A 12,778-nucleotide genomic window follows, 5' to 3' on the forward strand; every position below is an offset into this window, starting at 1 on the left:
CCAGTCCTGCTCCCGCTGAAATCAGTAAGGTTGTGTCTAGACTGCATCCCTTTTTCGTAAAAGGGATGCAAATTAGACACATCCCAATTGCAAATGAAATGTGGATTTAAATCCCCCTGCTTCATTTGCATAAACATGGCTACAGACTCAGAGTTTTGCTATTAACTTCAAGCCTTTTATGAGACAGCAGTTTCTTAGGGACAATATAATTTGGGGTTGACTGTAGCACAGATTGACAAACAATATGTATGAGGGGGGTTGTTTTTGGTAGGAGAGACAAAAACATAACTCGTTAGAAAACACATTTTTTTCTAATTCTGCAAGCCAAGATTGTTATGCATATTGCTGTGTTTCTTATTCTTAACAGTAATATTTCTCTCTGTACAGCACAATATTAAGATGGAGGACTATGAGAAGTTCTGTGAAAAGCATCTTGCCAGGATCCAAGGAGAGTTGATTCAGGGAAAAACCTCTTCATCTTCTCAGCAGAATATATCATTTATTGAATTCCATGGCATTCCTGTGTTGCCGCCTCTGGTAAGATTTCCTTGTTGTTTAAGTGTATTCAGAAAAGGAGAGGACAACCATTTTTGTTTAGTTATTTCTGTCTAGATTTGATACGACCAACTTTGCGTAGCACAGGAAATGCCTGGCGGATGGATAATTTTTTCTTCCATTCCTGCTATGCCCATTGATCTAATTTCTCTAACTGATGTCTTTCCTCACTTAATCGTTTTCTACTTCTTTACCATATCTATCCTAGTATATCTACTATATATTTGAGAGAGTGAGTTTGTGAGCAAATGAACAAGTATGTCTGTTTGTCCATCTGTTTGTTCAAGAACTCCTAAACAGTAAAAGCTAGGACCACCAAATTTGGTATGCAGCCTCCTCTTACAAAACTTAAAGCAAGGTCAGGGTTTGTTGTGCATAATGGGGAGGGAGGTGTAGCTGAAGCGCCCCTCCTACCTGCCAGTTAATATGGGGACACATGGAAACCATACAGAAAAGAGACAGACTCACCAGGCAGGTGAAAGGGGCTATTCGTATGGGAACATTGCTGGCTGTTCCACTTTGTCAGGGATCAAGGGGAAAGTGCACAGTTGGCTGCATTCCTGAATCTGACTGGGGAGCGCAGGGGACAGACACACCTGGACCTGCCCCAGCTGGGGGACATGCACCACACTCCCGGCTGTGCCCAGCTTCTCGCCTATCACCAAACTGCTGCATTGAGAGAGGGCTGAGGTAGTCCTCCCTCCCCAGCTTGTTGCAGCCTGCTTACTGAACCTCTGACTCCTAGTCCGACCCCGGGGCAATAATTTAAATGGAAAACCCCCAAAAAAATTGAATTTAAAGAATTGAGGCCACTCCCTACCAACCACTGCTCAAACGTAAGGATGAAAGAGATTAACAGTTGCTCATCAAGGGTAATACCCTCGAGGCCTCTCATTCACATATTTAAAACCCACAAATATTCCCCACTCCATGTCTCATTTTGCACACAAAAATGATACATACAATGTAAAATAAACAGAAACAGCAGATCATGACATGAAGATTGAAGGTTACATGAAATAATTTGCTCTGAGCATTTTTCTGTTATGTATATTCATGTCGATAAGTCCATTTCATAAAGGACAGAGGGTTCGTCACACTGCCCATGTTATTTTAAGAGTCGTGCAGCAGCACTCACCAGTCGCTTTCCTACTGGAATAGAAGGTGCTTGGTGGCAGCAGCAGCTGGTGGTCTGGTGGTTTCCTGGTGGCGGGCAGCTGCCCTTTTGCTCCACCTGGAGCCAGGGTGCATGAGATGAGGCTGTTCTGGTAAGGCTGCCCCAGCTGGACCAGCCGCACCTCTCATGCCTCTGCTCCAGCAAGAGTAAAGTAGCAGCCCCACAAGGCCCATTCCGGTGAGGCTGCCCTACCTGGAATGGACTTCATGTGGCTGCCACTTTACTGCAGCCGGAACTGGGACTGCCTGTGATGCTGTTTTTAGTATCGAAGTCTCGCAGGGCCAGGGACCATGATACTAAAAATAGCACTATGGCCCCGGCTTCAGCCCACACAAGCTGCTTTCCACATCAAAGGTAGAAAGTTAGGGAAGGGACAGAGGAAGAACAAAAGGGAAGGTGGGGGTGAGGAGAGGAAGGGGCTTGTGCTGAGGGAAGAGGAGAGGGGCAGGGTGGAGGAGAAACAAAGGCCAGGAGGACACAATCAGGAAAAGGGCAGGAGGAAGAAGGGGAGGAAGGGGACAGTGTGATGCCCCCATTATGCCTCCCCTTTCCTCTCTCAGCAAGAGGGAGGAAGAGGAGAGAGGAGGAGTAGGTGCCAGGAGAAGAGGGATTGAAAGGAGGGATGGGCATGAGAAATGCAAGGGATGGAGCAAGTCATGTGTGAAGGCACAGAGGGACATGAGGAGAACTAGAGCAGAGGATGGTGAGGTGGTGGGCACTAGGGAGAATGAGGGCAGGAGCAGTGAGGGAAGGGGAAGGCATTGGGAAGGTGCAGGTGCCAAGGGGATTGTGGTGGTGAAGCAGAAGGGCAAACACGTGGAGGGGAGGGACGGGCACCAGAGGAGAGAGGCAGGGCAGATGGATAGGAGGAGATGTTAGGAGGGAGTGTTGGGAGGGGTAGCTACAGGTGATCAGAGTGGGGCTAGAGGAGGAGTGGGCACAGGGGGAAGAAAAGGGCGGGTGCTGAGGTCAAGGAGGATGAGGAGGAGGGCAGGTCCCCAAAGGGCTGAGGGGAGTAAGAGGGACAGGAGCCAGGACAGCAGGGGAGGGTGAGAGGTGGAAAGCAACAGCAAGCACCAGGGGAGCAGATGGGGGGAGGGGAGGGGAGGAGACATGGTAGCAGAGGGGAAAAGGGAGAGGTTTATAAGATATTTATTAATAACTTCTTGAATAAATTGACTCAGGTAGATGCACAAATCTCTAATATCTATATCTATATCTATACATATAAATATATATTACTACAACAGCACTTTAATTTCAATTAAAAATGCTTATTTGCCAGTTATTTAACATTATTTGGGTTTATTTAAAATATAACTGGATAATAAGAAATAACACTCTAGGAAAACACTAGGAATAATTGAACATTTTTAGTCAACTACTGGAAAACCCCATTTTCTCTTAAAAATAAACACATTTTTTCACTAAAAGCATTTGCTTTCAGCAGTAAGTTTTGATCTTGGAAAAATGAACCATCAAAAAATTGAAGAATTTTGTTTTCAAATGCTACCCTGGTGCCTCAGTTAGAGTGGAGACTGTAGCAGTGCAGCCCAGGAGCTAATGGGGGCATATAACACTTGAACTACAATTCGTACAGACTACTGGGACATTATTTCTGAATCAAAATTTTTGTTTCTAAATAAAAATTTTCAGATGGAAAATTTAAATTTTGCATGGAAAATTTAAATTCTGTCAATTTGCCACAGAAGAAAACCCATTTCCAACCAACTCTAGAAAATACTTGGGGTGACATGTTTTAGACCAGGGGACACCAACCAGTCAATTGTCACTGACAGTTGATTTCGAGGCAGTGTTCCCAGCTCTCCTCAATCTTTAATGAGGAGCCTGCACTAACGCTACAGCCTTCCATCTCTTGCAAAATTGGAGCCAGCACCAGCTTCCTGCGGGGTTGGAGCGGGAAAAGAGGGAGACAGTTTTTTGCCTTACGTCCTCGCTTTTGTAGTTTGAAATATGAATGTAATATCTATTTAAGTGAGGTATAAAATGTACCTATTCCAGCATTTTGGAAGGGAATAAGACCTACTATTCTGAAATATTTTGTCCACGTCTAAAATAAAACAAGAAGCTTTTTAACAGTTGAAAACGTTATGTATGTGTGACAGTTTGTACATTTTTTAAAAAAAATATGTGGAAATATGAAAAGCAATATAAATGTTATAGCTTAAACATGAGGCTGAGTTCAGATCTGTTTGTTTTATTTGATTTGGCTTGAGACCAGTTTTTGCAGATTTTTTTTTTTTATATTCTGTTTGAAATTCATGTAATTAGAAAAAGGAATTAAAATGCCTGGTTGTAACTCAGCATAAGAGATTAAATCATTCTTTTATAGCACCATATCTTTATTTTATCTAGCATCTTAGATTAGATATGCCCTGATCATTTGAAGAAATATAGGTGTGTGTAGCCATGAGATTACACAAAGTGTTTGCAAAAACAGCATCAACGTTTTTATGTGAGTTAATGTAAAGACAGTATTATTGCAGCGGTGGGCAATTACCGACTTATTGGCTAGACACAGTTCACCAGGGTTATCCCCTGGAGAGCTGCCACCACTTTATTTGCTTATGCCTCCACAGACATGGCTTCTGGAAGCTTCCATTGGCTGCGGATCGCTGTTCCCAACCAGTCGGAGCGGCAAGAAGCAACACATACCGGGACACCACTTCTTGCAGCTCCCATTGGCCAGGGAAGGCAATCCATGGCCAACAGGAGCGTTAAGTAGCTGTACCTGTTGCAGGTAACTAAAGTGGCAATGGCCTGTCAGGGACTAACCCTAGCGAACCAGTTGTGTGTTATTGCCCACCTCTGTATTATGTGATGATGTAGTATAAATAGAATTTAGCCTAGTAACTTCTTTTACTTCAGCAAATGCTGTTTTTAGGCCAATGAAAAGAGCCAGAAGACAGTAAATAAGAGCAGGATGAGTGGTTTATAGGGCATTGGAAGGGACTTTTATATTTGGATCTGAAATTCACCTACTGTATGAAGAGTCATTGTGAAGATCTGACATCACAGCAATTAGCCAATACTTACAAGTAGGAAACTGGGGTGAGAGTAGCCATATAGGGTATTTGTGCACTTTGTATACACTATTCAAACTCTACACAGTTTGGTATGGAAGGCTACTCAGCAGTAGGTCCATATGATCCACTGTTAATTGGACCCTGTAAAGCTAATTCTCTGAACTTCATATACATATGCTCCAATTCTGGGGCTTCATGTGAGTTGAGCAAATGTTCCCTGTTGTGTTCAAAAAGCTTACCATTAAAAAGAGGCTAATCTTTGATGTAGGGATATTAAAAAGGAGGTAATTGGCACACTGGCTTCTGCCTGCTGCCCCCATGGGTGGCAGCCAGCTCCCCAGGAGCGGGGCAGAAGCCTGCATGTACCTGTTAACATTAACAGATAAGCTTGGGCTTATTGTTAACCGTTTGTTTACACTTTCCCATCCCTACTTCAAACTGCATAAGATCTCAACAAACATACTATCCCATTACAGATCATGTTTTAAAAATATTTCTTATTTAATTTTGCTCTTTGATAAAGAAAATAAATCACCCATACTTTGATTTGCAGCTGAGTCTTGAGAGAAAAAAGGAAATGCAGCAGGATAAACAAAAAGCACTTGATGTAGAGATCTGGAGACAGAATTCCAGGAAAAGAACTTTACTGAATCGTGTTCAGGAGATCCTGGAAAACATGCAGGCAAGTTGGTGCAAGGTTTCTTAATTGTTATAGAGAAGACATTTTCATGAACATTCTGAGGTTCATTGAAGGCTAGCAAGTTTCCTAATGTAAACTTGCAATTATTAGCAGTTTACACTCTTTAGGCCAACATTTGCTAGTAATTTATATTTTATGAGCTGCTGAACAATTACATAGAATAAATGCAATAGTTTTAGATATCGGTATTTAGTTTTCAATTGTGGGCAATGCACACTTTGGCATTTGTAGATGTCAGTTTTTGTGATACACTATTGTTTTCATAATGCCATTTAAAATAGCTAGCTAGATTTCATTGAAACTGACTTCTACAATAAAAACTGTTAGCATTCTCCCCCCATCCCTTTCCTGCCCCAAAACTGTAGGCCAGTAAGTAAACTTTGCGAAATAAATAACAGTGCTGGTGTATGCTTTGGAATTTAGATTGTAATTCTGTTGTTTTCTTGTGCAATGATGGGACTGTCCTCAGGGGTTAGACAGGCAAAACAGTTAAATAGGCTTATTATTAAGAACATCATAGTTTGCATTTTTAGTAGGAAATAATAAAGCCCTTGAACTAACCCACCAGCTAAATGAATACTGTTTGCATTGTGCTCATTAAGTTTCATCACTAAGGTGGCATATGTAATCTATTCAGCTTCTTGCACTGTTTACTAGTGTGTGCATGGAGACCATCACCTGACTTGGGATTTGATAGGCAGACCAGGAGGATATGTTGGGAATACAAAAATAATGGTTTGTTTTCTTCTAGACCCCCTGCAATTACTGGGCTGGTTAATAAAATTGGCAACTTTTGTTCTATTAGGTAAATGCCCCCTTGTCAATAGCTGTTCTGTTGCCTATATCTAACAAGGACTAAGAATTCATACAAAGTGGCAGATAAAACTGAGTGTTCTATGCCTTTTTTTGACAGTTGCTTGACACAGAAGAGTTGATATTTCTTAGCTCTTTTTATATAATAATGAAAATCAAAAAGGTTTTCTTTATGCTGTAAACATCATCGGGAATTGTATGCTTTCTTTTGTGTGTGTAATGCATCTCAATTGGCATTGGATTAATCTGAGTTGAAGTACTGTATATTTAGCATTAACATTAAAGTTATTTGAATTACTTGTCTAAATGCTGATATTGAATTTATGAAACTATTAAAAAACAGTATTCAGGACAACTGTCAGTCACGGAATTACTTTAAGAATATATGTTCAAATATCCCTTTTCCTTTTAATACAATTTTATCACATGTTTGGCTTAGTCAGAAGTTTTTATCAAATCTTAAAATATATTTAAGATGCATTCTCCTCAGATAATCTTTGCTAGTTGTAAAGGTCTTCTGCATTGTAGATTAGTGTGGGTGCCGTAGGTCCATTCTGTATAAACTGGAAAATTCATGTTGGATTAGAGAGCAATCTAACTTTATAGAACAGATAGCATATGTACTTACAACTCTTCTGTTTTCTAATTAAGATTATTTCACTGAAATGATAAGATAATTTTCAATTTTTCTTTGCAGGTCAGAAAAGTGTCCAATCAGAGTGATTTGAATCAGAGGGAGGCTGAGAGCAGTCATTCTAATTCAGAATCAAAAGCCTCAAATGATTTCACAATGCTGTCAGACATCGATTTGCCAAGTTCAACTGCATGCAGTGGTACTACAGACCTTGGGAAAACATTGGAGATTATGCCAGCAGACACTGATATCCAAGTTAAATCAAGTGGAATAGACTCAGTTAGGGGCACAGAAGAACATATTCCTCCTGAACAAAGTGAGAACAACCTCTCAGAAAATATTTCTTGCCTTGAGGTTACGTTTCCTGATAAAACACAAAATATGACTACTACAGGTGCACATGTAAATAAAGAGCATATGGAGATGCCACCAGCTGCTGAGGAAGTACCTGATCCTTATGTAATGAGTCTTCAGAATCTTCTGAAAAAGTCCAGGGAGTACATAGAGAGAGAGCAAACCAGACGTAGCATGAGAGGTAATTCAAAAAGAAGTTTTAATGAAAGTAATTCAGATAAAGAAAATGATGCAGTTAAATCAGATGTCTCTGGGAAAGAGAGAGTAAGGTTTACAGGCAGGAGTTGTACTGCTGTGACACTTGATAAACCAAGTCTTAATAAATCAAATATTCTACTCCAAGGTGCCTCTGCCCAAATAAATAGCATAAGTACACCAGCTTCACCCAGTTTCTCTAAAGTGGATATACCTACAAGAGCTGGAACATCCCCAGTTTTGGATTTGGATTCAGATGAAGAATTTAAAAACACTTGTACCTTTGATCATGACAGTAGTCGTGTCAGAAGCCTTACTGGTTCTTATGCCAAATTACCTAGCCCAGAACCAAGTATGAGCCCTAAAATGCACCGAAGACGTCCAAGACCTTCATCAATGGGACATATAGTTATCAATAACCCTGTGAATGCCTATGAATTAAGTCCTAAAAACAAGGGAGGAGCAATTGACTTGATCATACAAGATGTCACTGACCAAACCAATGCATCTGAACCTGTGCCAAAATTCACTGCTGACTTCACCACAGCTTGTTCTAGCAAAGCTCATGTTGTCAACCACAATTCTTCAGAGACTTCAGATCATGTGTGCCAGCGTTCCATTAGTCAACTAGAGAGCAAAGGAGCAGTGGTATCTTCTGTAATGGACCCAAAGTTGGATGGTAGAAGGCCATACAAAATGGATAGTACTACTTGTACTGCAACTCCAAAATTGCTTGAGTCATGTGCAGCCAATCAGTCAGTGGTGACTCAAAAGCTAGTAACTATAAATGGAAACAAGGCAGTTAGTTTAGTAGAAAAGACCAAAAGTAATTCACCAGTGGAACTCAATAAATCTTATGATGTAGAAAATCCATCTCCATTACTGATGCAAAGCCAGAATAAGCATCAGCAGCTGGATACTCCAAATGTTTCTTCTGGAAATGAACAGTTTGTAGAAAATGGTTTTGAAAAAGTGAAACGTAGGCTTGATTTGGATAGTGCTAGTTCACAGAAAGAGAACAATCCATATATTTTATCAGTTGGAACAGAAGAACAAGAGAAGTGGAAGTTGCAAGACCGAAAGTGCCCCATAGGATCTGTTGATGGTAACAAGAATGAAACCTCAGGCAGTGGTACAAATGGTGAGAGAACATTTTTCTCTGGTCATCCTTTTTCAGAGTTGGAAGTCAAAGTTATTTTTAGTTAGAAATTTCAGTTTTAGAAGATAGGCCACTGTCTTTTATCGGCACCTTAGTTTTAGGATTATTCCCCTAGTTTATTCATCATTTATGCTAAAATGGCAGGATACACTTCTGTATTTTTAATCTACTGAACATTAAGTAAATAACAAACCAAGTTTCTGAAAGCTGCTACAGAATGATCAAAGAGATCTTCTGTATTTGAAAATTGCCTCATTTAGAGACAAAAACCTTATACCTCTTATTTGTTGAATAATAAAGGAGTATATGCTTAAACATTTTCATATAGCATATAGGCCAAGTCCACACTATGAGGGAAGGTTGGCTTTAAGATTTACATTTCCAGCTATGTGAAAAGGTAACTGGAGTCAACATTTCCATCAACTTCCCTTACTCCTCATGAAGATTAGGAGTACTGGTGCCAATGAGGATGCCCTCAGAGTTCGATTTAGCAGGTCTTCATTAGACCTACTAAATCGAATGCCGGAAGATCAACTGCCATAGTGTCAGTCTTCCCGTAAGCGAAGACACTGTCATACCAGTAAAGGTATTCGTTTTCCTGTTATATAAAACATTTTGTATCTAATCCAATTGCTCAGAATCACCATTTGCTGCTTTAACCGGTCTTTCCTATTTGTATTACGAAGTTTTAATACAACTGTTTTCCATAGAGCAGTCTCTAATTAGATCAGAGAGAGTAAAAAAATGAAAAGCCAATGAACAGAAATGAAACAATCATGTCAATAAACATGTTCCTGGTGGAACATAAGGAGGAAAACTTAGTTGAAAAATAATGCAAAGACATTTTCATAAGAGCATGCATGGGTTTGTGGGCTGTGTGTTAAACATTCACCCAGTTTTAATCTGAAACCTCCAAAGAAACTGGAGAGATTCTAGCAGTACAGACTCACTGTGCCTGTAGAGCAGGGGCGGGCACTTTACAGCCTATGGGCTGGATCTGGTCCACCTAGCTTTTTGATTCAGCCTGCAGTCCCTCAGGTATGGCTCCCTGTCCATCACAGCCCCAAACTGCACATAGCGGTCAGCTGCTGGGGTCACGTGCCTCTAGACCTCGCACGTTCCTTGCAGTGGGGGAGAGACTTTGTGCGCTGCGCCAGCACAATCATTACAGCTCATAATCCATTCCAATGGGAACTGCAATGATTGTGCGAGGCGTGGGGGCAGCGCACACAGTGTACCCTCCTTACCACAGAGCACATGGTACGGAGAGGCTCATGGCCTCAGCAGCCAGATGCTTTGAATAGTCTGGGGCTGCGTCAGGCAGTGAGCCTGCCTGAGAGTCCCGTTGGGCTGCTGGCTGTGAACTGCCTATGCAAGCAAGTGCCTCCTGGCCAGAGCCTCCATCTGGCACCCCCCCATCTCCTCCCATACCCCAACTCCCTGTCTCAGATCACCACCCTCTCTTGCTCCAACCCTCTGCATCTCCCCCCCCCCCCGCCCCGCCAGATGCTGAATCCCTTCCTACACTCCTCTACCAGGTAAGAATCCTCTCCTGCACCCATGCCCCCTCCCAAACTCTGCACCACAATCTCCTGCCTGAGATCACAACCTCATTCACCCAAATTCTCTCAGACCTCACACCCTCTCCTGCACCACAGTCCTCTACCCGAACTCCCTTCTGCACCCAATCTCCATCCTAAACACTGTACTCCTTCTATAGAAAAATGGCCCGTGACCACTTAACAGAATCTTGGAGTACATCTCCATTAAAAATTATTGCCCATCTCTGCTGTAGGGGGACACACCTGAGGCATTTTTAATAACACAAGGAAAACCTAGTGAATTCCTAACTTTATGGGACTTCTAGCGTGAGTGAGGTGACAAAATTAAGGTAGAGCAGTTTTGAGTCCTTAAAATGTAAGCGAACAAATGCACACTACAAATAAAAATTTAAATGCATTAAAATATAAGCTGCAAGTAACTTCATTATTACTATGATTGGTGTTCTTCCAATTCAAGAATAGTATCATGTATGTCTGCTTAGTTTTTTACAGAGTTCATTAGAGAAAACTATCAGACTGAGCAGAATAAATGTTTTGTTCACTCAAGCATCTAGTCATGTTTTTCTCAGCTAGACTGCATGTTACCTCTTGAATCTGGGATTGGTCAGTGCTGTTTATGCCATCCCATCCATGGATATACTGATCTCACAAATGTGAATGCAAACATAAAGCACTTACGAGTAACTGCAATTCCATAAAAGCAATTATTCTTTGTACAGGTTGAACTTCTCTAATCCAGCACTCTCTTGTCTGGCAATATCTATGGTCCGGCATGAGATTAGTTAGCCAAATATCCACTTACCATGGGTGTGCCCAAGTTTCCCATGGTCCCATAAAGTATGTTTACAGACACCAGTACTGGCTCTCAGTATTCTAAATGTCAACTAAGAGCCTAATAAGCAGTGTAAGTGTGGGTAATGGTGCTAGACAATATTGACCTCCTATGGTTGGACAGATTCTCTGGTTTGGCACTGGTCAGGTCCCAAAGACACCAGACTAGAGAGGTTCAACCTGTAGTACATTATTGGGCATTAGCGATGCTGGCGTATAGTCATGTAAAGTGATTAACCAATAAGACTGGTACCAACATGCACTTCCTTCCCCCCCTTAATGCCTTTGATGTAAAGGCAGCAAGGAGGTGGGGAGGCGGGAGCTGGTGCCCATGGAAAGCCAGCTTTTAAGATGCCTCCCACAAGCACTGGCTCTGTGGAGCTGCCTGCCCCCCCACCATTCCTGGGCTGTTGCCTCTGATAGAGAGGCAGCAACATGGAATGTGAGGGGGGCAGGCAGGAGCTGGTACATGCAGAAAGCCGTGGAGCCACCTGTTCCCCCTCCCCCTTTGTTCTCTCCCACAGAGGCAGCAAGGGGGCAGATGGGAGCCGGTGCTCAGAAGGAGGCAGCAGCGTGGGTGAGGGGGGCAAGCAGGATGCTGGCATAGCCTGTGTCTGCAGGGACCTTGTCCATTCCCCCCCCCCCACAGACAAAGTTCTGCTCCTGCTCTGCACTGCTGCCTCTGATAGACAGCTGCATAAGGTGGCAGGGGGCTCCCCACAAGTGGTGCCAGGAGTGCACTGGCTGCTGGCCTCACCCCTGGGGGACCATCCAATAATCATGTTGCGGTTACATGATTATTCAATTAAACAATATCTAAATACGTAATGGGCATCAGAAATAAAAGAAAAATATTTTACTTCATGTTTTGTGGCTATATCAACAGTGCTGGATAATGCCAGTGGAAGCTGTATTGAAAATATAGAGGTCTGTTTGTCTAGTGTGCAGGATACTTTAAAAAAGTAAGAATATATGACTACTGCTTTGTGATGCATGTATTTTTTTTTCTTTCCAGAAGATGACATTTTGAAAAATAAATTGTTGGCTTTTGAAGAAATGAGGAAGAGACTTGAAGAACAGCATGCACAACAGCTATCAGTACTGATAGCTGAACAAGAGAGGGAACAGGAAAAGTTGCAGAAGGTGAGGGAATAAAATAGGAAAATACTAAAATGAGGTGTTTAGGGTTAACTGCTCAACTTGCTATTTAAGTAAAAGTTAGCAAAAGAGACTGAAGCAATATGTTCTTTCTCTGCATATCCTACTCAAGACGAATATTTGTAATAAAACTGGCTGAATTTGTGGGAGCTCTTTGAAGAATATGTTGTGCAAAACCTCAGTTGAGTTTCCATTTCGGTTTGGCTAACAGCCAAAAAAACCCTCCTAAAACAAAAACAGGAGACTAGAACTACTCTGTTTTAGCGTAGAGATGAAAGGGTATTCCCAGGAGGGAGATGTATAATTAATGCATGCTTTCATATCAGATTTCAAAAGACAAGAGATGCAATGTGGAATTAGACATCCTGGAAAAACTAGACAGTTACTGCCCAGTCCACAGGTATTAGCTTGCATAGCATCTTGGAGCTATTAAAATACCCAAAAGAGAGAAGGAGCGAGGTGTACAGGCAGTCCCCGGGTTACGTACAAGATAGGGACTGTAGGTTTGTTCTTAAGTTGAATTTGTATGTAAGTCGGAACTGGTACATATTGTACCCCAGGTGTCCCCATTCAGCTGTTGCTGAAACTGACCA

At 41.9% G+C, this 12,778-nt stretch overlaps 1 protein-coding gene across 9 annotated transcripts in view; it reads left to right on the forward strand.

Annotated features, from left to right (window-relative positions):
- The window catches only part of CCP110 (centriolar coiled-coil protein 110), a 37,763-nt gene that overhangs the window by 4,134 nt on the left and 20,851 nt on the right, over window positions 1-12,778 (forward strand). For 7 of the 9 annotated variants that reach the window (XM_075899388.2, XM_075899386.2, XM_075899392.2 and 4 more), the window contains exons 2-5: window positions 388-537; window positions 5,333-5,461; window positions 6,990-8,616; window positions 12,043-12,170. In XM_075899388.2, coding sequence (XP_075755503.1) covers window positions 400-537; window positions 5,333-5,461; window positions 6,990-8,616; window positions 12,043-12,170 — 2,022 coding nt within the window. In that variant the 5' untranslated portion in view covers window positions 388-399. The remainder of the gene's footprint in view (window positions 1-387; window positions 538-5,332; window positions 5,462-6,989; window positions 8,617-12,042; window positions 12,171-12,778) is intronic. The other 2 variants (XM_075899389.2, XM_075899391.2) reach the window with 1 other exon arrangement.

This window comes from Pelodiscus sinensis, chromosome 15 (assembly GCF_052426305.1).
Source record: "Pelodiscus sinensis isolate ZL-2025 chromosome 15, ASM5242630v1, whole genome shotgun sequence".
Taxonomy (NCBI): Eukaryota; Metazoa; Chordata; order Testudines; family Trionychidae; genus Pelodiscus; species Pelodiscus sinensis.